General features: G+C 45.7%; 1 protein-coding gene across 1 annotated transcript in view; it reads right to left on the bottom strand.

Moving 5' to 3' along the window:
* NFS1 (NFS1 cysteine desulfurase) overlaps positions 1–23,847 on the bottom strand; it is a 129,152-nt gene extending 105,305 nt beyond the window's left edge. The window contains exons 1-3 of the mRNA XM_068108839.2: positions 23,521–23,847; positions 10,963–11,048; positions 9,303–9,419 (exon numbers count right to left, since the gene is read on the bottom strand). Of these exons, the coding sequence (XP_067964940.1) occupies positions 9,303–9,419; positions 10,963–11,048; positions 23,521–23,599 (282 nt within the window). The 5' untranslated portion in view covers positions 23,600–23,847. The remainder of the gene's footprint in view (positions 1–9,302; positions 9,420–10,962; positions 11,049–23,520) is intronic.
* Positions 23,848–23,998: the final 151 nt, after the last annotated feature.

Raw genomic sequence — 23,998 nt, 5'->3', positions numbered from 1 at the left:
GGACAAAATCACAGACTGGTCAAACATGTGGAACATGTCTTTCAATCATGACAAATCTCACACTCTTACTATGTCTCTCCGAAAAGATCGACTGGACAACCCTCCCATCTACTTTCTCAACAATCCTCTCCAAGAAGTTCTGTCGCTCAAGCTTTTGGGTCTCACCATCTGCCATGATCTTTCTTGGGAAAACCACATTTCCAAGCTGGCCTCCAAAGCCAGTCGCCGACTGGGCATCCTCCGTCGTGCGAAGTCCTTCCTAGGCACACCTGAGCTCCTCACCACATACAAGGCTCAATCCGCAGCTCAATGGAATACTGTTCTCCTCTATGGGCTGGTGCTCCTGCCTCACACCTGGCTCGGCTTCACGCTGTTGAATCCAAAGCTTTCAGAATCATTTGAATCTCCTGCGATGAAGCTATCTCTGAGGGCCTTTCACTCACTCACCGCAGGCAGGTAGGTGGTCTTTCTGTCTTCTACCGACTCCTCTCCGGCCTTGCTCCCCCAGCTCTCTCTGTGCTCTGTCCCCCAAATATTCCTACAGGTCGCACAAGATCTGCCAGCCACCCTCTGATGGTTAAACTGCCGAAATCTCGGCTCTCTGCTCACCTTCACTCTTTCATTCCTCTTTTCCCCCGCCTCTGGAACAAACTCCCACACTCACTTCAATCACACTCCTCCCTCCAGGTCTTCAAAACAGCTGTTCACCACCATCTCTTATCTTCCCCCATCCAAAACCTTGATCTTTTCTACCCCCACTAATTCACCCCAGATCCACCTTGTTTGAAATTCCAACTTCTTTCCTGGAAGTCTTGGCAGTGTCCATATGTTTTATACCTCTCCCACCCCCCCCCCCCCTTCCCATGCCTCCCCCCCAAAGCCCTCTCCCTCCCACAGTTCTCTCGATGTCTCCATGTCTCTCGGTCCCTGCTCTCAAATGTTGTGTTTGTGTCCTTCCCCCTCTCTCCCCATCTTGTCTACCGCTCCCGATGTTATTTGTTTTGTGTGTCTGTTTGTCTTTCTGTGTGATTAATGTTCGCTCTTTCACGAGCCTCGATCTTGTATACAAAAAAAAAAAAAAAAAAAAAAAAAAAAATCTGCGTGGTGCTTGGAGCGATGCTTTTGGTGCTTTGGGGCCTCGTGTGCGATCAGCGCTTCTGGAGCTTAGAGTGGTGCACGGACCTCGTGGGCGGTCGACGAGGAGCCTAGAGTGGGCGTTGGCTCGGGCCTTCGCAGTGCTGTGGTGCTGGAGCGAAGGGCCTCGTGGTGTGCAGCGGAGCTTGGAGACGCCAGACGACAGGACAGATAAGGACGCACCACATTCACAATTACATAACGAACGTTTTTCTTTTCGTAATTCATTCCTGTGCCCTGTTGTTGAGTCTGAGTGTGTGGGATCCCAATTTAGGCCCTTTATTTGATTACCGTCACGTTTCATCGTTTCGGGTTCCGTGAAATAAATCTCTAGTTTTGTACATTAAATCTTGTTTGCCGAGTTGATTAATTTCCCTGCAGCTGCCGTCGGTTCGCTGAAGATAAGCGCTTTTCCCACAGCTTCCACTTCCCTTCTTCCGCCCGCGTTTTATAGCCAAATCCGTGTTTGGTCGTCGCCTCAAGTAAATCCGTTCTGGTCCATCCACGAGCCCTGGTATTAACTGAAGGGTCCCCGCGACAATTGGTGTCAGGCATTCGGGATTCGAACCTAGTTGACAATTTTTTTGTCCGGAGGTAGCGAGTCGACGCCGGCTGGGTGAAAAATCCCGCCCAGCATTTGGAACCTAAATTTTCATAGTCGAGGCTGAGAAATTTGCACAGTCGATTGGGCATACGAAGCGCGATATCGCGTCTTCGAAAAATTTAAATTTTATTTTTGGAATTAAAATAAATACGCGCGTGGGAAACGACCTTCCTCAAAGCGGATGTCGGAGGTCGGTGAAATGGAGGTGCGTAGCGAGGCTTCTGTCAGTTCAGAAGGTGAGACGGAGGTAGGGGAATTGGAGGTTAGTCTTGGAACCTCCCCCGTCCCGAGCACCAACTTATCCCCCTCCCCTACCGGGGAGCCGGGAACAATTGGAGCGGCCGCGATACACGACCAGGCCTGGATGCAAAGTTTAATTGAACGATTTGCTGAGCGATTGGAAAATAAAATGGATGAAATGATTTTAAAAATGGATGCCCGGGCGAATGAAGAATTGAAGGAAGAACGAAAGAATGGTGGCTTTGGGGCCCAGGAGAAGCCAAGGGTGGCGAAATTTGAATCGGAACGGTGGGGTGGGGAGGGGTGCCAAATTGGGAATTGCACCGGGAACAGCATGTGAAGAGGTGAATGGGAAATGCGTACAGGTAGATGGGGAGACTGCATGTGTAGAGGTAAATGGAGGATGTTTCCCACCTGCTGGCCTGGAGGTTTATCGGGACTGGGTTGATGCCACAACACCCCAACCGGGAGATGAATTTGGAATGGTGCAGCACCAGGGCGGTAGTGCGGAGCAAGAGGGGATAACATTATTGAGGGTCCGTGTGGTGGAGCTGGACCGGGTATTTATTGGGGAAGGCCTGTCGGGGCCAGAAATAATTTGTGATGATGATGGGGATGATGAGAATGATTTGATCCAGCGGCTGGGGACCTGGGACAGTCCCATGGAGGACAAGGTTGATCAGGCCCAAAGGAGTTTGGGGGAGGAGGTGAGTCAGTCGGAGGAGGCGGTTGAGGTGACCGAGGGGACCCTCACCGTGCACACCGATTGGGCAACAGAGGCTCCGAAATTGAATTCCCAGTTGGGGGAGTGTTTTGGCTCCGGGCTGGATTCGGACAGAGAGGGATCGGGAGATAGAGCCTCTGGAGATTTCGTCCCTGTAGGGAATTTGGACCAGCTGCAGGGAGGGGCAGAACAACCTAAGGGAGTTGTTACCTGCAGCTGCGGTTTGGGACAGGAGATACAAATTGTTAAAAGGAAATTTAAAGTTAAATGGAAATGGGATTTTGATCTGGAGCAGCCATGGAGGGAGTTGGTCCCCGAGCTGCAGAAATTGGGTACAGGAGAGGTCATTGGTGATGGCCTCGGCAAAAGTTGCCCCTTTCAAATTTTTGTTGTGCCAGCCAGCTGGGGGGCTGTGCTGGCGAGATTTGGACGTGGGGTCCAGCCATGGGTGTCATGGTACGACCTGGGCCCCACGGGGGGTCTGGTGGAGTGTGGCGTCCCTTGTCCGTCGGGGCACAGCCCAAGCTGGTGGCTCGGGCCGGCAGGGTCACCGGACCCAGGTGGGGGTTAAGACTTCCGGGGGGGTCCGAGGTGGTTTCTCAAGCCTGGGATGGCATTTATTAAGGACCACTAGGGGGAGGTGTTGTGGGTCGCGCTTTTGGTGGTGGCACCGCGGACGGCCAACTTGGGCCTGATGTGGTGACCGCCCGGGAATGCGGCCTGACACCCTCTCCCTGAGACTCTGGGACAGCCAGCATGTGGTGACCTGCCATGCTGTGTTGGTCTATGGACGCGGATCAAACCGAATGGACAGGGATGGATATAGCCTACTGGACAACCATTGGGGCATCTGTGGAACGTGATGGTGTGAGTGACCTTCCACAGATGTTCCGTTACGATTTGTGGACTCTCGGTTTGGGAAGAGAGCCATGGGGATGTGAATGGGAATTTGTAACGTGTCGAGCATATGGGCCATGCTCGGCTGGCATGTGTATGGCAAAGCATCTTTCTTTGGTGAGGTTAGGAAAATGTGAAAAATGTTTGGTACGGGTAATCAAAGGGTTAGATGTAAATTTAAGGATGAATTTTGAAATGCTATGGTGGGCACTGCACAGTGACACCATTATTGATATAGGTGTGTAGACCAAAGTGTTGGAGGCTGTGATAAAATTGACAGGGTAGCAGGACACAGCTTTCAACTGGTTGCGGGGGTGACTGTGCCGATATTTGGGACGCGGGATCATGGGGATGAAGTTGGGGGTCTGGGGGTCAACGTGGTGCTGTGCGTGTCCGAGGTGTGTGGACCATGTCTTCTGGGTGGGTATCCTGGTGGAGCATGGCTGTTGACCGGACCTTGGTGTGGTCAAGTGTGGGTGAGCACTGGGGGCTGCAGTTCTGTGGACTGGGGGACGAGGGCGGCGTAGGTGACGTGAGGGGAATGCCATGCACTGCGACCGTCTCCCCCAGGGCCGAGGTTGTGCGCGCGGTCGTGTTTGTGGCAGCAGGTGCTCACCACTTTGTCCAGCTGGGGCTGGTGCAGCTGTGTTCCTCGCAGGGGGGCCGAAGGATGGATGATGGGTCACACCCTTATGGACACTCATGGGCTATGTTGGCGTTTTGACTGCTCACCTTGTCCCGGTGACCCTTGAACGGTAGAGGTGCGGAGCTGTTGTGGCCACAGGTAGTTGAGTAGCGATGATCACCGTTGGATGCGGACCCACATACCTGCCAGTATAGTGGGGAGAAAAGTGAAATTTGGAAGAATTTGATTGGTCCAATGTGAAATTTTGGGATTTTGTGGGTGGATGGCACTTTGGACCTGACCAACAGGTAAAAACCACCGTTTAGAGGCCATTTTTCCCCGCAAAGCGGGGGTTGGCCTTTTCGGGGACCGTGGTAGTTGTTGTTTTTTGGTCCCCTTTTTGAAGCAATGTTTTACGGCCGGATGCCCTTCCTGACGCCAACCCTTTTTGCCGCCTTCAACGACAAACAGGGAATTACCAGTGAACTGGTACTCAATTAGCCGACCTCGGAAGGATGACAGGCTGAGTCAACCCCCCTGGCATTAATTCGGCGATCGACCGAGATTCGAACCCAGGATCCTAGGATCCTAAGCCGGCACCCTAGCCGCTAGCCCAACACCAGGCCCAACACCAACACCAGGGCTAGCCCAACACCAACACCTGACCAACAGGTAGTTACCTGTATATCAAGATAGAGGTAAGGCCTTGATGTGTACTGTCCCAGGCTTCAGGACTTGCTTGTGGAAATTTGGGGACATGTAATTTGGAGTTGGGAGGTGGGTGAGAGTGATGACATGGTCGGTGAAGGGGATGGAATGTGTGCCACAGGGTCTTGTGGGTGGCGTATGTTTTTGTGTAGTGGTTATGTGTTTCTATGTGGTCCTGAGTTTGGAAATTGAAATATGGATGAGTGGTGATTATTGCGAAATGTGTTTTGGAAATGTAATGATTTAAAATGTGAACGGGGGATTTCAAATGAAGCAGGCCATGGCAACTCTTTTGTAACACCTTTTGAACCATCTTCACTGGAATTGTGCTGGAAAATTGAATGGCAGCGGGGGAGGGAAATATGTTTTGGGATCTTGTGGGTGGGGAAGGTCTGTGTGTCCGCAGGTGCAGATCAGGCACTGAGGAGCGATGCCTGCAGCCCCCTTCTGCGGCAATTACCCCTGGCAGCCGGTGGTATCTGGAAATTGGAGCATGTCGGTGGAGGGTCTGGTTGGGCGCAGTGGGGTAAAGGAGACCCCCGGCGACCCGTGGAGCTGCGCGGCAGCAGGAGGCAACGGATCCTGGTGTGTGGAGACCCTCACCGGCGGGGTAACGGCGGAAAGGCTGTTGGGCTGTCACGGGGCCTGGAGGTAAAGGGGGGGGGGGGGGGGGGGGAATGAACTTGTAAGTCGGTTGACTTGTTTTGGGACTGCGGGCACCACAGCCTGAAGCGCCCCTACCATCTTGTTGTGCGGTACCTCCCCGCTGCTGAGGAGAAATGAAATGCACACATGTATATGACATCAATGCCCATGGTCCTGCAGCGGGGTGTATTAAATACGTGCTTGGTTATGATTTTGTGTGTAAGGTGTTTTGGAATGAGTATGCGTGGATAAGGGTTTTGTGTTGAATGAATGTGGGGGAAATCCACCGAGCTATGTCACTCACCTGTAACACCTGAACAGGGCCCGCGGGAATTTAGGGGTACATTGGGATGGGCCCGCAGGTAAGGTTGTGTCTTGTGGCATCCACCGGGGGACGCGGTCTGTAGACCGGGGTATGTACAAATGCTTATTAGAGTTCGGAATTTTTGAATAAGGCTAAGGGTTGTGGTGAAGTAGATTTTGTGTGTTGTTTGTTTCCTCCCTCCGCAGGAACAACGAATATTTGAAATGTACATAATTCATTGCATGCTGGGGATGAGCATGTTAAGGAGTATAGGTAGGAAGTCCGACTCACTTCCCACAGCCATCCTGATTTATTTCGTACGTTAATTAAGTGTGTGGCAATAAGTGTTAAGACTGGAATCGTAGTGCCTGCAGTGAACCGAGCAGGAGCTATGGTTCCAGCGGGGTGGGGGGGGGGGAGGGGAGGTGGCTGTGTTATGTCGGTAGGGTAAAGCAATATCTAGAGCCAGGTAGATCTGAATAGGTAACATGCTTCATCTTTCGCGCTAGGGAATCTGCCTGTAATAAGTTCTATGTTAGTCCGGTTTGTCGTGTTAATATGACTGCTTGTGAACATACCAGGATGTTTGAGTGTTAGATAGTTAGGGATTAAAGATAAACTCCTGTGCGTTACACCTGGTAATCAGACCTTTGTCCCTTATAGCAATGCACTAATTTAAACACTTAGACAGGCCCTTAGCACAACATTAAATAATTCCCTTCCCTGACAAGGACTTCGGAAGAGAACAGGCAAGAGGCCAGTTCGGGGCACCGCCGCATGGGCCGCAGCCAGCTACACCTCCAGCAGGCCTAGCCACATCGAGTGCCACGAGCTATCACCACGCTACGGGCCTGTGATTGGTCAGCGCAGTAGGCGCAAACCTCCAGCCAACGAGTGCGGAAGGCGCGAAGCTGGAAGGTTCGGTGGTAGGCGCTGGTTGGTGGCGCGCCAAGACTGACGTCACCGCCCAGGTTATATGGGGGCGCCCCGAACGACATTTTCTCTCTTGCACATCGAGTTCTCTCTTGCGCACCACGTCCCTCTGGCGCTCTTGCACATCCAGTTCTCCCTTGCTCGAGTTCTAGCTTTTCGGTTCTTCGCTGCCTCTTGCGCACGTCCCTCCCTGGCTGTCTTGTGCTCTCTGCACTTTTCCTCTTGGTATTGAGACGTCCTGGTGGTCGTTGGCTCGCCATTTGCGTGGTGCTTGGAGCGGTGCTTTTGGTGCTTTGGGGCCTCATGTGCGATCGGCGCTTCTGGAGCTTAGAGTGGTGCACGGACCTCGTGGGCGGTCGACGAGGAGCCTAGAGTGGGCTTTGGTTCGGGCCTTTGCGGTGCTGTGGTGCTGGAGCGAGGGGCCTCGTGGTGTGCAGCGGAGCTTGGAGACGCCAGAAGACAGGACAGATAAGGACGCACCACATTCACAATTACATAACGAACGTTTTTCTTTTCGTAATTCATTCCTGTGTCCTGTTGTTGAGTCTGGTGTGTGGGATCTCAATTTAGGCCCTTTATTTGATTACCGTCGCGTTTCAATGTTTCGGGTTCCGTGAAATAAATCTCTATTTTTGCACATTAAATCTTGTTTGTCGAGTTGATTAATTTCCCTGCAGCTGCCGTCGGTTCGCTGAAGATAAGCGCTTTTGCCACAGCTTCCACTTCCCTTCTTCCTCCCGCGTTTTACAGCCGAATCCGTGTTTGGTCGTCGCCTCAAGTAAATCCGTTCTGGTCCATCCGCGTGCCCTGGTATTAACCAAAGGGTCCGCGCGACATTATTTTATCAATTGCAAAAAGGTACATTAAATTTAATTTTCCATGCGAGACATGAACTATTGTAAAGTATTAAACCATGAACTAGACCTGCACGAATCATGTATCGACTCTTCGCGAGGAACACTGTGGGATCTTTAACATAAACCAATGAATGTCAGCAGACGGGACACCTGACTTAATGTCCATCTGATCAATACAAGGGCGCGCACATTGATGAATCACCCTACCTATGAAACACCGGGATGACAGTTTATAGCGTAGTCGGGATTCAAACCCAGGCTAGACAGCTCAAAGGCACCAACGCACTAGCCTCTCCGACCCCTCATACATATTAACGATGAAATAAACATCCTCCTTAAAACAAGGTTAACTAAGATCCCAAAAGCCTCATGGAAGAATGTTCTAAAAGCAACAATCGTAAAACTAAAACGCCACTCTTCGATGTCGCGACGATCGATGTGCCTCCACCAACATTATTACATCATCGTACTTGTACCATTGTACCAAGTTTGATTTAAATCCCTTCAGATGTTCTCAACGATCACATTTTTACTTGGCATGACCTCTGACCTCGGTGCCAAAATCTAATCAGTTCATCTATTCACCATAATATATATTTGTACCAAGCTTGGTCAAAAACCCATCACTGGTTCACAATTTAGCGCAGGAACAGAATTTTTACATAACCGGACCTCTTGACCACAAAACATAATCAATTTATCTTTACATCATTATACATAATTGTACCAAGTTTGATTCAGTTCCCTTCAGCCATTAAGTTATTGCAGTAACAAAAACCTATTACAGAAACTGACCTTTGACCTCTTGATGCAGAAATCTAATCAGTTCATCTTTGCGTCATAATATATACTTATACCAAATTTGGTCAAAATCCTAGAACTGGTTCACATATTGACCCATTAGCATAATTTTCACTTAACATGACATCTGACCTTTGACCTCTTGACCACAGAATCTCATCAGTTTATCTATGCATCATAGTATATAATCATACAAAGTTTGGTTAAAATCAAATGACTAGTTGACAAGTTAGCTTGGTAACAGACTTTTTACCTAACAAGAGGTCTGACATTTGACCTTTGACCTCTTGACCCCAAAATATATTAAGTTCATCTTTGCATCATAACACATACTTGTACCAACTTTGGACAAAATCCCATCACTGGTTCACCACAGGTTATGGCGGTAACAGGATTTTCACCTAATATGACCTCTGACCTTTGACCCCATGACCCCAAAATATACTCGCTTCATCTTTACCTCATTATACGTACTGGAAAAAAGTTTGACTTAGATCCTTTCATCTGTTATCAAGTTATCAAGATAATGAAAACCTATCACAGACGGACGGACGGACGGACGGACAACGCGAAAACATAATGCCTCCGGTGACCTCGTCTGCGGATGCATAAAAAAGACCTTTAAACCTTCAAACAAATACATTAACAAAGTTTAGTACTTCACAACCAAATCAATTTTATCCAAAGTCCATACAAAAACCTGAAAATACACCATTTTTGTCAACTGACTTCACCACAAAACACTTAGGATGGGTTTGATTAAACTTTTAATTAAACCCGTACAAGATACATTCCTGTTATCAGATATACCATAAAATAACCAGCTTCACCTGTCGGGCCTTTTCTACAGCGGCCTCGCTCTCCCAGCCATAGGCATGTGTACGCGAATGTGGGTTTCCATATGATCCGACGAGGTAAGGCAACATGGCATCCAGCACGCGAGGATCCTGATAGAAAAAAGAAAACCCAACAAAAAAAACAAACATTAAATGAAACGCATTTATAAACTGGCACAAGACGAGCTAATGCACAGGCTTACGTATAGAAGGAATTGCTCTGTCAGCCTTTTCAAAGCACACAAGCATGCACGCACAGTCGCACACACACAGACATTATATATATATATATATACACACACACACACACACACACACACACACACACACACACACACACACACACACACACACACACACACACACACACACACACACACACACACACACACACACACACACACACACACACAAACACGTGGGGGATTTCATTAAATTCCCTATCCTGATAGTCGCAACAGCGACACACTGTGACCTATTTTAATTGGCGTCTGACTGTCTGACTGTCTGACTTTGGAGGATCTGTTATCATAATATTGTTATGTCGATGTGGTAGAGCAATATGTAGAGCAGTTAGATCTGAGTAGGTAACATGCTTCGTGTGTCGCGGTAAGGAAAACTACCTTGTAATAAGTTCCTGTATAGGCGTTTTGTCGGTTAAGATGTACAATTGTGAATCTACCAGGAGGTTCGAGTGATAGGTAGTGTAGGGATTAAGGAGTAGCGCCCCTGTGTGTCCTCACCTGGTTAGCCAAACCTTTGTCCCTTTTGGCACTGCACACCACTTTGACATTAGTTAGGACCTTTAGTACAACACTAAGTAACGCCCTCCCCTGACATGACTTGGGAAGAAACTAGGCCAGGACACTGCCGTTAATGGCCGCCGCCACCTACACCACCGGACAGGCCTATCCACCTTGAGTACCACGGCCAGGAGGGCTGTGCTCGTTTGGCGCGAATGGACGCGGGAGGCGCGAGGCGGGTCAAAAGAGGGCGGGGAGTTGAGAGAGGCCTGGCTTGCTGGTTGGGTTGGCTTGAGAGTTGAGCAGGAGGACTGGCAGCGTTAATTCGAAAATTAATCGCCGTTTGAGTTTAATAGTACTACGATGTAACCCGTAAACAATACGGAAGTGGCGGTCGACTTAATGGTGCGACGTCACGGTTATCGTCGAGGAAGAAGAAGATTTCGACTTTTTAGTCGCAAAATTACCCACATTATAAATCACAAATCTGAAGAAGAATCATCATATCTATTTTGTAAGGTATCAAGGGATAGATTAGCGCCAAGGTGGTCTGAGCGTTTGAGTTCCGCTTTAAGCTTCTCATGGAGCAGTTTTGCTCAACAAATAAAGAATGAATGAATGATAAACATCAAACCTTCACCGGTCATTTCATAAGTAGTAAAAATCACTTTTCCAAAAATTTGATCAATCATTTAAAACAATCAATCAATCATTAAAAAAATAAAATATAAATAAAAAAATCACCTTGGCCTGTAAGATATTCCCACCTGAGCGCTTTTGGAATCAGGAATAATCTGCGAGTTCTTTTAGAATAACATTAGTCTTTCATGCTAAAGTGGACATGGACATGTGCAAGGTCCTTCATGACACTTTAAAGAAAATAAATGCGGCAAAAGTGGGATCAGACTGACCAGAGGGGTGGTGGCTTGGACATCCAAGTACAAAGGTCTTAGCTCCTCTTTGTGCATGTTGGTGGGGTCTTGGGCAGGTCCTACCACTAGACGTTAGGAGAGAAAAGAGACCCATGAACAAGATGGACAAGTTAAAACAACAATTAAAAATAATAACCCCAGTCAATAACTATTACACTAACCCCTTAATCATAACCCCAGTCAATAACAATTATACTAACCCTTTAATCATAACCCCACTCAATAACTATTATACTAGCCCTTTAATGACAACCCCACTCAATAACTATTTTATTATAATAGAGCAAATGTAGTTGGTGATGTTTGTATGTTTATTTGTGACCAAAACGTCATCTTCTTCTTCAAATAAAATTAACACCCAAAATACAGGCCGTGAAGTCTTAATTACGTATTACGTACTGTTGGAATTTACCTTTTGACCCTATAGACTGATGAGACCCCTCAGACCTTTGACGACCCTTTAAGTCCCCGAAGACCAGCAAGACCCCTGAAAACCCAAAACACACTTGTACTACAAAGACTCAAAATACCACGAAGACCCAAAAGACTCTTTCACTTTTCACGAGTTGTATACTACAACAACAACAACAACAACAACAACAACAACAAAAAAAAAAGACCCTTAAAGACCCTGATTACCCAAAATACCCCAAAGACCCTTAAAGACTCAGAGGAATCAAAACACCCTTAATACCCAAAAGCCCATGTAGACCCAAAATACTCCAAAGACCCAAAAGACTCTGAAGACCCAAAAGACTCTGAAGACCCCGAAGACATTAAAGACCAAAAATACCTCAAAGGCCCAAAATAGCGAAAAGACCCTGAAGAACCTTAAAGACCCCGAAGACCCAAAATAGCACAAATACCGAAAACACCCTGAAATACCCCGAAGACCCAAAAGACCCTTAAAGACCCAAAATACCCTGAAGACACCAAAACACCCCGAAGATCCGAAAGACCCTTAACGACTCCGAAGAACCAAAATACCCCAAAGACCCTTAAAGACCCAGAGGAACCAAAAGACCCAAAATACTCCAAAGACCCAAAATACCCCAAAGACCCAAAATACCCCAAAGACCCAAAATACCCCGAAGACCCAAAATATCCCGAAGACCCAAAACACCCCGAAGACCCAAAATACCCCGAAGACCCAATTTTGGACGCTCTCCCTCACCATCCCCCAATCACCATCCACCCCATCCCTCCTCCACAATTCCCCCATGATCCCCATTCCACCATCTCCACCATCACCACCACAAAACCTCACCCACCATTCCCACCATCCCTCACTCCCTGAGAAAGCAGACATGGTCAAAGATGCCTACCCCTCTGAAACGACGTGTGGTGAGGCACACAGAGTCATGCTAGTTATACTAACCGTTTAATCATAACCCCAAACAATAACTATTACACGAACCCTTTAATCATAACCCCGGTCAATAACTATTATAGTAACCCTTTAATCATAACCCAAATCGATAACTATCATACTAACCCTTTAATTATAACCCCACTCGATAACTATTATACTCACCTTTTAATATAACCCCACTCAATTACAATTGTGAGCTCACCTGGACTTTCGGCCAGTGAGCTTATGCCGTAGGTACAGTCACCCAAAGTAAGTACACCCCAAGTAAAGTTTTGACTTTTTCAACATATTTCAACATACAGCTATTTGATCTTCATTTCAACAATATTGATAGATAAAGGTGATATAATATAACAAATATCATGAAACATTTACATTTTGTAGTCTATTGTATAATTTAAATAAACATAAATGCAAATTTTGCATGTGGAAAAAGTAAGTACACCCCTACATTTATCACTACTTCAAATACCTAAAATTAGAATCAGGTGCACCAGCTCAGGTGCAAATGATTAGAACATCGTTAGAGAGGATCTTGGAGGAACCTGTCTTATTTAAACCTCAGACATTTAGTTTGGTTTGCTCTTTGTTGTTGAAGTGTGTGGCGTCACCATGCCTAGATCAAAAGAGCTCCCTGAGGCCTTCAGAAAGAAGGTTATAGATGCCGACGAGTCTGGGAAGGGATTTAAAAAGATCTCCAAACAATTTGAAATCAATCATTCGACTGTCCGGAAGATCATCTACAAGTGGAGAAGATTCCAAACAACTGTCAACTTGTTCAGGCCAGGCCGCCCCAGCAAGTTCAGCCTGAGAGCAGACCGCAAGATGCTGAAAGAAGTCTCTAAGAACCCCAGAATGTCATCACGGGACCTACAGGTAGCTCTTGCCACTGTTGATGTGAAACTGCACGAGTCTACCATTAGAAAGAGGCTGCACAAATTTGATCTACATGGGAGGTGTACCAGGAGGAAACCTTTGCTGTCCAGAAAGAACATCAGGGCAAGACTAAAGTTTGCCAATGAACACCGAGGCAAAGACCAGCACTTCTGGAACAATGTGCTCTGGACAGATGAGTCAAAGGTAGAGCAATTTGGCCACAGTACCAGAGGACATGTTTGGCGAAAACCAAAGACAGCATTTGACCACAAGAACCTGATACCAACTGTAAAGCATGGTGGTGGAAATATTATGGTTTGGGGCAGCTTTGCTGAATCAGGGCCTGGGCAGCTCACCATCATAGAATCCACTATGAATTCTTCATTGTGCCAGATGGTGCTTGAGGATAATGTGAGGCCATCTGTCGGAGAGTTGAAGCTCAACCGAAGGTGGACCTTGCAACATGACAATGACCCTAAACATAAAAGGAAATCCACCAAGGAATGGCTGAAAAGAAAGAAATGGAGGGTTCTGGAATGGCCAAGTCAAAGCCCGGATCTAAATCCCATCGAGATGTTGTGGGGGGATTTGAAACGAGCTGTGCATGCAAGAAACCCCTCAAACATCGCACAGCTGAAAGAATTCTGCATGGAGGAGTGGGCAAAAATTCTCCCAGTCGATGTCAGAGACTGGTAGACAGTTATAAGAAACGTCTACTTGAGGTTGTTTCTGCCAAAGGGGGCAATACCACCTATTAGAGACAAGGGTGTACTTACTTTTTCCACATGCGAAATTTGCATTTATGTTTATTTAAATTATACAATGGACTACAAAATGTAAATGTTTCATGATATTTGTTATATTATATCACCTTTATCTATCAATATTGGTGAAATGAAGATCAAAAAGCTGTATGTTGAAATATGTTGAAAAAGTCAAAACTTTACATGGGGTGTACTTACTTTTTCATGTGACTGTATGTCAGTCAGTCAGTGAGTGAGTCTGTAAACACATCACTCATTATCGCTTGAACCAAACACTATGTTGATGAAACTTTGCCACAAGCTGCATATCTGACACCAAACAAAGGTTTATTGACTGCATCAAAATCTGCGCTCATCAAAGGGGTCCATGGAGAAGGGGGGTTGTTTAACCCCCCAAAGTAGGTATTTCCTTTCTCCAAAACTACACACACAATTTTGATGAAATTTCACCACAACCTTCACCACTTGTGATGTACCAAAGTTTTTTTCATTAAAAAAAAAAAAGAGGGGCAAAACCCCTGGCACTCACCTGGAAGAATAAACAGTATACTGCACTGACTAAAGGTATTTTAAACCAATTGCAATGGTTGCAAGAAGACAGGACAGCAGATAGAATCACACTAACATAATCATAAGACTTTAAACAAACAAACAAAAAAATTACCTATTTTAGGGGCAACCCCATCACCCCGAAAACCTCCGCATACCCCAATTTTTCTAATTCCTCAACAAACACGTTGGTACATCATGGATGATGAACGGAATGTTGGGGTCAAGTTTCATCGGAATTGTATGTGTAGTTTCTGAGAACAACAACAGGCATTTTAAGGCCAATTTCCCTGCGAGAGCAGAGGTTAGCCTTGCGGTCCCCATGACCATCTTCTCCATTTACCCTATTTTCTGCATCTCTCCTTGTTAACCCCCTTGCCAGCATTTCTTCTTCCACAATCTTTAACCAAGTCTTTCTTGGTCTTACCCGTCCTCTACTTCCTTCTCCATTCATTTCCATCACTCTTCTCAACCAGTCACTTTCATCCTTCCTCAACATGTGACCAAACCATGTCAACCTGTTTCTCTTCACAGCATCCGACACAGGCTCTATTCCCATCATCTTTCGCAATTCATCATATGTCTTCCCCTCTCTCAACGATACTCCGCACATCCACCGAACCATTCGCATTTCCACCCTTTCCAGCCTTCGTTGATGCTCTACGTTCATTACCCATGTCTCGCTCCCATAAATCATAACACTTCTCACACATGCAGCATACACCTTTCCCTTCAGCTTCAACGACACTCCCCTCCTCATCAGCACGCCACTCAGTTCCCGAAACTTCTTCCGTGCACATCTCACTCCAGCAACCATTGACGAGTCTGATCCACCTTCTCCATTCAGCATGTCTCTGAGGCAGCAAAATGTTTTCACACCTTCCAGCTTCACGCCGTCTCCAAGATCCAACTCAACATTTCCTCCATCTGAAGCTCCCTCTGTGCACACCTTACACTTGAATGTAGCTGCCACACCGGTTAATGACCCTCTCAAACCACTACATTTTTGATGAACCCACTCAGCGCACATTGTACATTGAATGGAGTTCACTCCGACACCCTTCCTGCACACAGCACACGGCCACTTCCCAGTTCTTTCCACCTCACCACATGCTTTACCACTTGCCATCACCTTGGTCTTTCAGATATTCACCTTCAGACCTGTTGTCTCCATACATTGCTTCCACTTGTTCATCTTCTCCTTCAGTCCATTCATACTTTCCGCAATCAACACAAGATCATCTGCATACAACAACTCCCATGGTAAACCCTCCTTTACGTTCTGAGCCCGCACCTCCATCACAGCTACAAATAGTAGTGGACTTAGTACCGACCCCTGATGCACTCCCACCTTCACCTCAAACTCACCACTGTTCCCATCCTTCATCCTTACAGCTGTGCGCGCTCTTTCATACATTGCCATCACTACTCTGATCAACCATTCCTCCACTCCTAACTTCCTCAATGCCCATGCCACTACTTCGCGTGGAAACCCATCGAATGCTTTCTCCAGATCAACAAACACAAGAAACAACTTCTTCCTCGTCTCCATGTACTTCTCCTGCAACTGCCTCACAATAAAGAGCGCATCTGTCGTTCCTCTTCCTGGCATAAATCCAAACTGCATTTCGTCGATCTTCACCTTCTTCCTTATCCTCCTCTCCAACACCCTTTCCAATACCTTCATTCCATGCTCCAATAACTTTATCACTCGGTACGAGCCACACTCCAGAGGGTCACCTTTCCCCTTGTATAGAGGGACGAGAGTACTCAGTTCCCAATCCACTGGAATGCGACCTTCTTTCACCACCAGATTACAGATCTCTGCCATTCTCTTCACACCCCAACTTCCTGCTGCCTTCAACATATCTCCCACAACTCCCGTCGGCCCTCCCGCTTTTCTACTCTTCATTGCTTTTATCGCTACCTCAACTTCCTTCTCAGTTGTCTTCTCTGCCGGTCCTAAAACTGGGTTACTCTCTATGTTGCCATCCCATTCATTCTCTGTATTCAACAGCATTTCCATATATCTTTGCGATCTTCCTTTTTTTTTTCTTTTTTTCTTTTTTTTGTATACAGAGTCGAGGCTTGTGAAAGAGCTAACATTTATCAAACAAACAAATCAAACAAACAAGCAAACCTTTAATTAACCTTTAATAAACCTTTAATTCCATCTGGGTCCACAACGATTTGTCCCACGTTATCCTTCAAGCAACTCACCCCCATCACATCACACCTCTTTCGCTATCTGCTTTGCAATCCTGAATGTACCGCTCTCGGACCCTCTTCTGAATCCAAGCGTTCTCCGAACATTTTCCTACATGCCTCCTGCACCTTTGCTACCTCTTTCTTTGCAGCCTTCTTGGCTGCCTTCTAACTTTCATGCTCTGCTTTTTCAGCTTCCGTACCCTTTGCCTTCTGCCACTCCTTGAACTTCTTCCTCTTCTCGTCAATCCTCTTCCCAACTTCATCATCCCAACACCATGTTTCCGAGTGCCTCGGTCGTCCTTTTGTCCATCCAAATACCTCACCAACGGCTCCCAACAGACTATCTTTCATTGACATCCAACCACTTTCAAGCTCAACCACATCATCCTCTACCCTACTCAGCATCTCTTTTAATGCCTCCCTTACTGTCACCTCTTTCAACCTCCACACCTTCATTCTCGGTTGGTACTTCACCCGGCGAGCTCTCCTCGCACCTTTCACCCTTACGTCGCAGATAACCAAGTGGTGCTGTGACACAGCCTCCTCCACCCGGGATCACCTTTGTGTCCTGGAGTTGCCCCCGATCTCGCCTACGCACCATCAGGTAGTCAACGGTTGTCGTCGACCCACCTGACGTGTATGTAACAAGCTTATTATCCTCTTTCTGGAACTGAGTATTACAAATCAACAAATCAGCTCCATCAGCAATCTCCAAAATCCTTTCACCTTCTCCATTTCTCACACCATATCCGTAACCCCCATGAACTCCCTCAAAACCGTCCATACTCCTTCCCACATGTCCATTTAGGTCTCCTCCTACCACAACAACTTCCTCATCTTTCACGTTTTCCATCAGCTTCTCTATCGCACACCAGAACTTGTCCTTCCCTTCATCGCTCCGACCAACCTGCGGAGCATATCCCGAGATGACGTTCACCAAGAGCTTTCCAATCATCATTTTCACCATCATCAACCTATCACTCACTCTAGTCACACTCACCACACTGTCTACAAACTCCTCAGAAAACAGGACACCAACACCATTCACGCCCTCTGGGCACCCTTGCCACGTAAACTTGTATTTCTGTCCCTGCCTACCCTTCACCATTCTCACACCACTTCCCTTCCATCTCATCTCTTGCACACAACATATGTCCACTCTTCTTCTGACCAATACTTCCACCACTTCTCCTGATCTCCCTGTCATTGTCCCTACATTCCATGTCCCAAACCTCAGAAACCGATCTCCACTTCGGGCTGTACCCTGCCCATATGTAGTTGTAATTGTCATGGTTCTCTTTTTGAGGCAATGTTTTTATGGCTGGATGCCCTTCCTGACGCCAACCCTCTTAGTCGCCTCTTACGGCACGCAGGGATACGGTGTACCTATTCTAAACCAGGGTACACACATCTGCATTCAACAGCATTTCCATATATCTCTTCCATCTTCCTTTAATTCCATCTGGGTCCACAACGATTTGTCCACCTTCATCCTTCAAGCAACTCACCCCCATCACATCACACCTCTCTTTCGCTATCTGCTTTGCAGCCCTGAATACCGCTCTCTGACCCTCTTCCGAATCCTAGCGTTTCTGAGAAGAAAGAAAATATTATTTTCGGGGGCAACCTCCCCCATAGACCGCGTTAAACCCCAATTTTTTTTTTAATGCTGGGAACAAACATTGGTACATCATGGGTGATTAACGTAGTGGTGAAGTTTAATCGTAATTGTATGTGTCGTACCTGATCACCACGTTCTCAAACCATAGTGACTGATAACCACGTTGTCCCTCAACCACAGTGATGACTAATAACCACGTTCTCAAACGACAGTGACTAATAACCACGTTCTCAAACCACAGTGACTAATAACCACGTTCTCAAACCACAGTGAATAATAACCACGTTCTCAAACGACAGTGCCTAATAACCACGTTCTCAAACCACAGTGACTAACAACCACGTTCTCAAACCACAGTGAATAATAACCACGTTCTCAAACGACAGTGACTAATAACCACGTTCTCAAACCATGGTGACTAATAACCACATTCTCAAACCACGGTGACTAATAACCACATTCTCAAACCACAGTGACTAATAACCACGTTCTCAAACCACAGTAACAAATAACCACGTTCTCAAACCACAGTGACTAAAAACCAAGTTCTCAAACCACAGTGACTAATAACTACGTTCTCAAACCACAGTGAATAATAACCATGTTCTCAAACCACAGTGACTAATAACCACATTCTCAAACCACAGTGACTATTAACCATGTTCTCAAACCACAGTAACTATTAACCATGTTCTCAAACCACAGTGACTAATAACCACATTCTCAAACCACAGTGACTATTAACCATGTTCTCAAACCACAGTAACTATTAACCACGTTTTCAAACCACAGTGACTAATAACCACGTTCTCAAACCACAGTGACTAATAACCACATTCTCAAACCACAGTGACTAATAACCACGTTCTCAAACCACAGTAACAAATAACCACGTTCTCAAACCACAGTGACTAATAACCAAGTTCTCAAACCACAGTGACGAATAACCATGTTCTCAAACCACAGTGACAATTAACTAAGTTCTCAAACCACAGTGACTATTAACCACGTTCTCGAACCACAGTGACTATTAACCACGTTATAAAACCACAGTGACTAATAACCACGTTCTCAAACCACAGTGACAAATAACCACGTTCTCGAACCACAGTGACTAATAACCACGTTCTCAAACCACAGTGACAAATAACCATGTTCTCCCTCAACCACAGTGACTAATAACCATGTTCTCAAACCACAGTGACTAATAACCACGTTCTCCCTTAACCACAGTGACTAATAACCACGTTCTCAAACCACAGTGACTAATAACCACGTTCTCAACCACAGTGACTAATAACCACGTTCTCAACCACAGTGACTATTAACAACAACAACAACAACAACAGTGACTATTAACCACTTTCTCAAACTACAGTGACTAATAACCATGTTCTTGAACCACAGTGTCTATTAACCACGTTCTAAAACCACAGTGACTAATAACCATGTTCTCAAACCACAGTGACTAATAACGACATTCACAAACCACAGTGACAAATAACCACATTCTCCCTTAACCACAGTGACTAATAACCACGTTCTCAAACCACAGTGACGAATAACCACGTTCTCAAACCACAGTGACTAATAACCACGTTCTCAAACCACAGTGACTAACAACCACGTTCTTAAACCACAGTGACTAATAACCACGTTCTCAAACCACAGTGACGAATAACCACGTTCTCAAACCACAGTGACTAATAACCACGTTCTCAAACCACAGTGACTAACAACCACGTTCTTAAACCACAGTGAATAATAACCACGTTCTCAAACGACAGTGACGAATAACCACGTTCTCAAACCACAGTGACTAATAACCACGTTCTCAAACCACAGTGACTAACAACCACGTTCTTAAACCACAGTGACTAATAACCACGTTCTCAAACCACAGTGACGAATAACCACGTTCTCAAACCACAGTGACTAATAACCACGTTCTCAAACCACAGTGAATAATAACCACGTTCTCAAACGACAGTGACTATTAACCACGTTCTCAAACCACAGTGACTAACAACCACGTTCTTAAACCACAGTGAATAATAACCACGTTCTCAAACGACAGTGACTAATAACCACGTTCTCAAACCACGGTGACTAATAACCACATTCTCAAACCACGGTGACTAATAACCACATTCTCAAACCACAGTGACTAATAACCACGTTCTCAAACCACAGTGACTAAAAACCAAGTTCTCAAACCACAGTGACTAATAACCACGTTCTCAAACCACAGTGAATAATAACCATGTTCTCAAACCACAGTGACTAATAACCACATTCTCAAACCACAGTGACTATTAACCATGTTCTCAAACCACAGTAACTATTAACCACGTTTTCAAACCACAGTGTCTATTAACCATGTTCTCGAACCACAGTGACGATTAACCACGTTCTCGAACCAGTGACTAATAACCACGTTCTCAAACCACAGTGACTAATAACCACATTCTCAAACCACAGTGACTAATAACCACGTTCTCAAACCACAGTAACAAATAACCACGTTCTCAAACCACAGTGACTAATAACCACGTTCTCAAACCACAGTGACAAATAACCATGTTCTCCCTTAACCACAGTGACTAATAACCACGTTCTCAAACCACAGTGACAAATAACCATGTTCTCCCTCAACCACAGTGACTAATAACCATGTTCTCAAACCACAGTGACTAATAACCACGTTCTCCCTTAACCACAGTGACTAATAAGCACGTTCTCAAACCATAGTGACTAATAAGCACGTTCTCAAACCACAGTGATTAATAACCACGTTCTCAAACCACAGTGACTAATAACCACGTTCTCAAACCACAGTGACTAATAACCACGTTCTCAAACCACAGTGACTATTAACAACAACAACAACAACAACAACAACAACAACAACAGTGACTATTAACCACTTTCTCAAACCACAGTGACTAATAACCATGTTCTCAAACCACAGTGACTAATAACGACATTCACAAACCACAGTGACTAATAACGACATTCACAAACCACAGTGACAAATAACCACATTCTCCCTTAACCACAGTGACTAATAACCACGTTCTCAAACCACAGTGACGAATAACCACGTTCTCCCTTGACGACAGTGACTAATAACCAAGTTCTCAAACCACAGTGACTAAGAACCACGTTCTCAAACCACAGTGACTAATAACCATGTTCTCAAACCACAATGACTAATAATGACGTTCTTAAACCAGTGACTAATGACCACGTTCTCCCCTTAACCACAGTGACTATTAACCACGTTATCAAACCACAGTGACTATTAACCACGTTATCAAACCACAGTGACTATTAACCATGTTCTCAAACCACAGTGACTTCTAATCACGTTCTCCCTTAAACACAATGACTATTAACCACGTTCTCAAACCACAGTGACTATTAACCACGTTCTCAAAGCACAGTGACTAATCACAACGTTCTCAAACCACAGTGACTAATAACCACGTTCTCCCTTAACCACAGTGACTATTAACCATGTTCTCAAACCACAGTGACTATTAACCACGTTTTCAAACCACAGTGACTATTAACCACATTCTCGAACAACAGTGACTATTAACCCCGTTCTCGAGCCACAGTGACCATTAACCCCGTTCTCGAGCCACAGTGACGAATAACCACGTTCTCAAACCACAGTGACTAATAACCACATTCTCAAACCACAGTGACTATTAACCACATTCTCGAACCACAGTGACTATTAACCCCGTTCTCGAGCCACAGTGACCATTAACCCCGTTCTCGAGCCACAGTGACGAATAACCACGTTCTCAAACCACAGTGACTAATAACCACGTTCTCAAACCACAGTGACTAATAACCACATTCTCAAACCACAGTGACTATTAACCACATTCTCAAACCACAGTGACTATTAACCACATTCTCGAACCACAGTGACTATTAACCACGTTTTCAAACCACAGTGACTATTAACCACATTCTCGAACAACAGTGACTATTAACCCCGTTCTCGAGCCACAGTGACCATTAACCCCGTTCTCGAGCCACAGTGACGAATAACCACGTTCTCAAACCACAGTGACTAATAACCACATTCTCAAACCACAGTGACTATTAACCACATTCTCGAACCACAGTGACTATTAACCACGTTCTCGAACCACAGTGACTATTAACCACGTTCTAAAACCACAGTGACTATTAACCACGTTCTCAAACCACAGTGACTATTAACCACGTTCTGAAACCACAGTGACTATTAACCACGTTCTCAAACCACAGCGACTATTAACCACGTTCTCAAACCACAGTGACTATTAACCACGTTCTCAAACCACAGTGACTATTAACCACTTTCTCAAACCACAGTGACTATTAACTACGTTCTCGAACCACAGTGACAAATAACCATGTTCTCCCTCAACCACAGTGACTAATAACCACATTCTCAAACCACAGTGACTATTAACCACATTCTCGAACCACAGTGACTATTAACCACGTTCTCGAACCACAGTGACTATTAACCACGTTCTAAAACCACAGTGACTATTAACCACGTTCTCAAACCACAGTGACTATTAACCACGTTCTGAAACCACAGTGACTATTAACCACGTTCTCAAACCACAGCGACTATTAACCACGTTCTCAAACCACAGTGACTATTAACCACGTTCTCAAACCACAGTGACTATTAACCACTTTCTCAAACCACAGTGACTATTAACTACGTTCTCGAACCACAGTGACTATTAACCACGTTCTCAAACCACAGTGACTATTAACCACGTTCTCGAACCACAGTGACTATTAACCACGTTCTCAAACCACAGTGACTATTAACCACGTTCTCGAACCACAGTGACTATTAACCACGTTCTCAAACCACAGTGACTATTAACCACGTTCTCGAACCACAGTGACTATTAACCACGTTCTCAAACCACAGTGACTATAAACCACGTTCTCCCTTATCCGCAGTGTCCCCTTGCAATATCGAAGCTTCCATTTACCATCATCCCAAGGCCCCCGTTGCCCTGGTAACGCTTCCTCCTATGCAGTCCTTCTCCCTTCGCTGTACATCACCCACCTTCCTCCTTAACCTCCCTCCTCCTCCTCCTTCCCTCCCTCATCACCTGTGGACAGCTGTAACGGAAAGAGCCGTGAAGTGGACTCGAGTCCCGTAACTGCCGCTTGTAGGGTTTTTCGAAGCATCGTCTCTCAGGTGGAAAATGAAGTCGTCAGCAGTGGAAGGAAAGTTACCTGGTCAAGTAGTTAACGGACGCCAAAACTAACCCACTAAAGGTAGTTTGAGGTCGCCAATACAGACTACAGAGTGTATTGACATAAACAGAGAAACGCGCTATGGATGGCGCGGCGCCGGAAATGACGTAATAACCCGAACGGGACAGAACATCTGCGTGATTGCTCAAGCGCGATCACGTGACGCAAAACCCCGACGTGATTTGCTCAAATTCGATGACGTCACACGAATTGCATATTTTAGTATTGACGATTTCATCTGTCGCGCTTTTCCTGTCTTGTTCATCTAAACTGTACATTTCATTGCGAACCGCATGATAATCCGCTTCTATTTGACAATAACAACATTAA

The sequence above is a fragment of the Myxine glutinosa genome, chromosome 2 (genome assembly GCF_964187855.1).
Source record: "Myxine glutinosa chromosome 2, kmMyxGlut1.1, whole genome shotgun sequence".
In the NCBI taxonomy this organism is placed as follows: Eukaryota; Metazoa; Chordata; class Myxini; order Myxiniformes; family Myxinidae; genus Myxine; species Myxine glutinosa.
The sequence above is the reverse complement of the archived record's forward strand: the minus strand, read 5'-3'. Positions and strand labels throughout refer to the sequence as shown.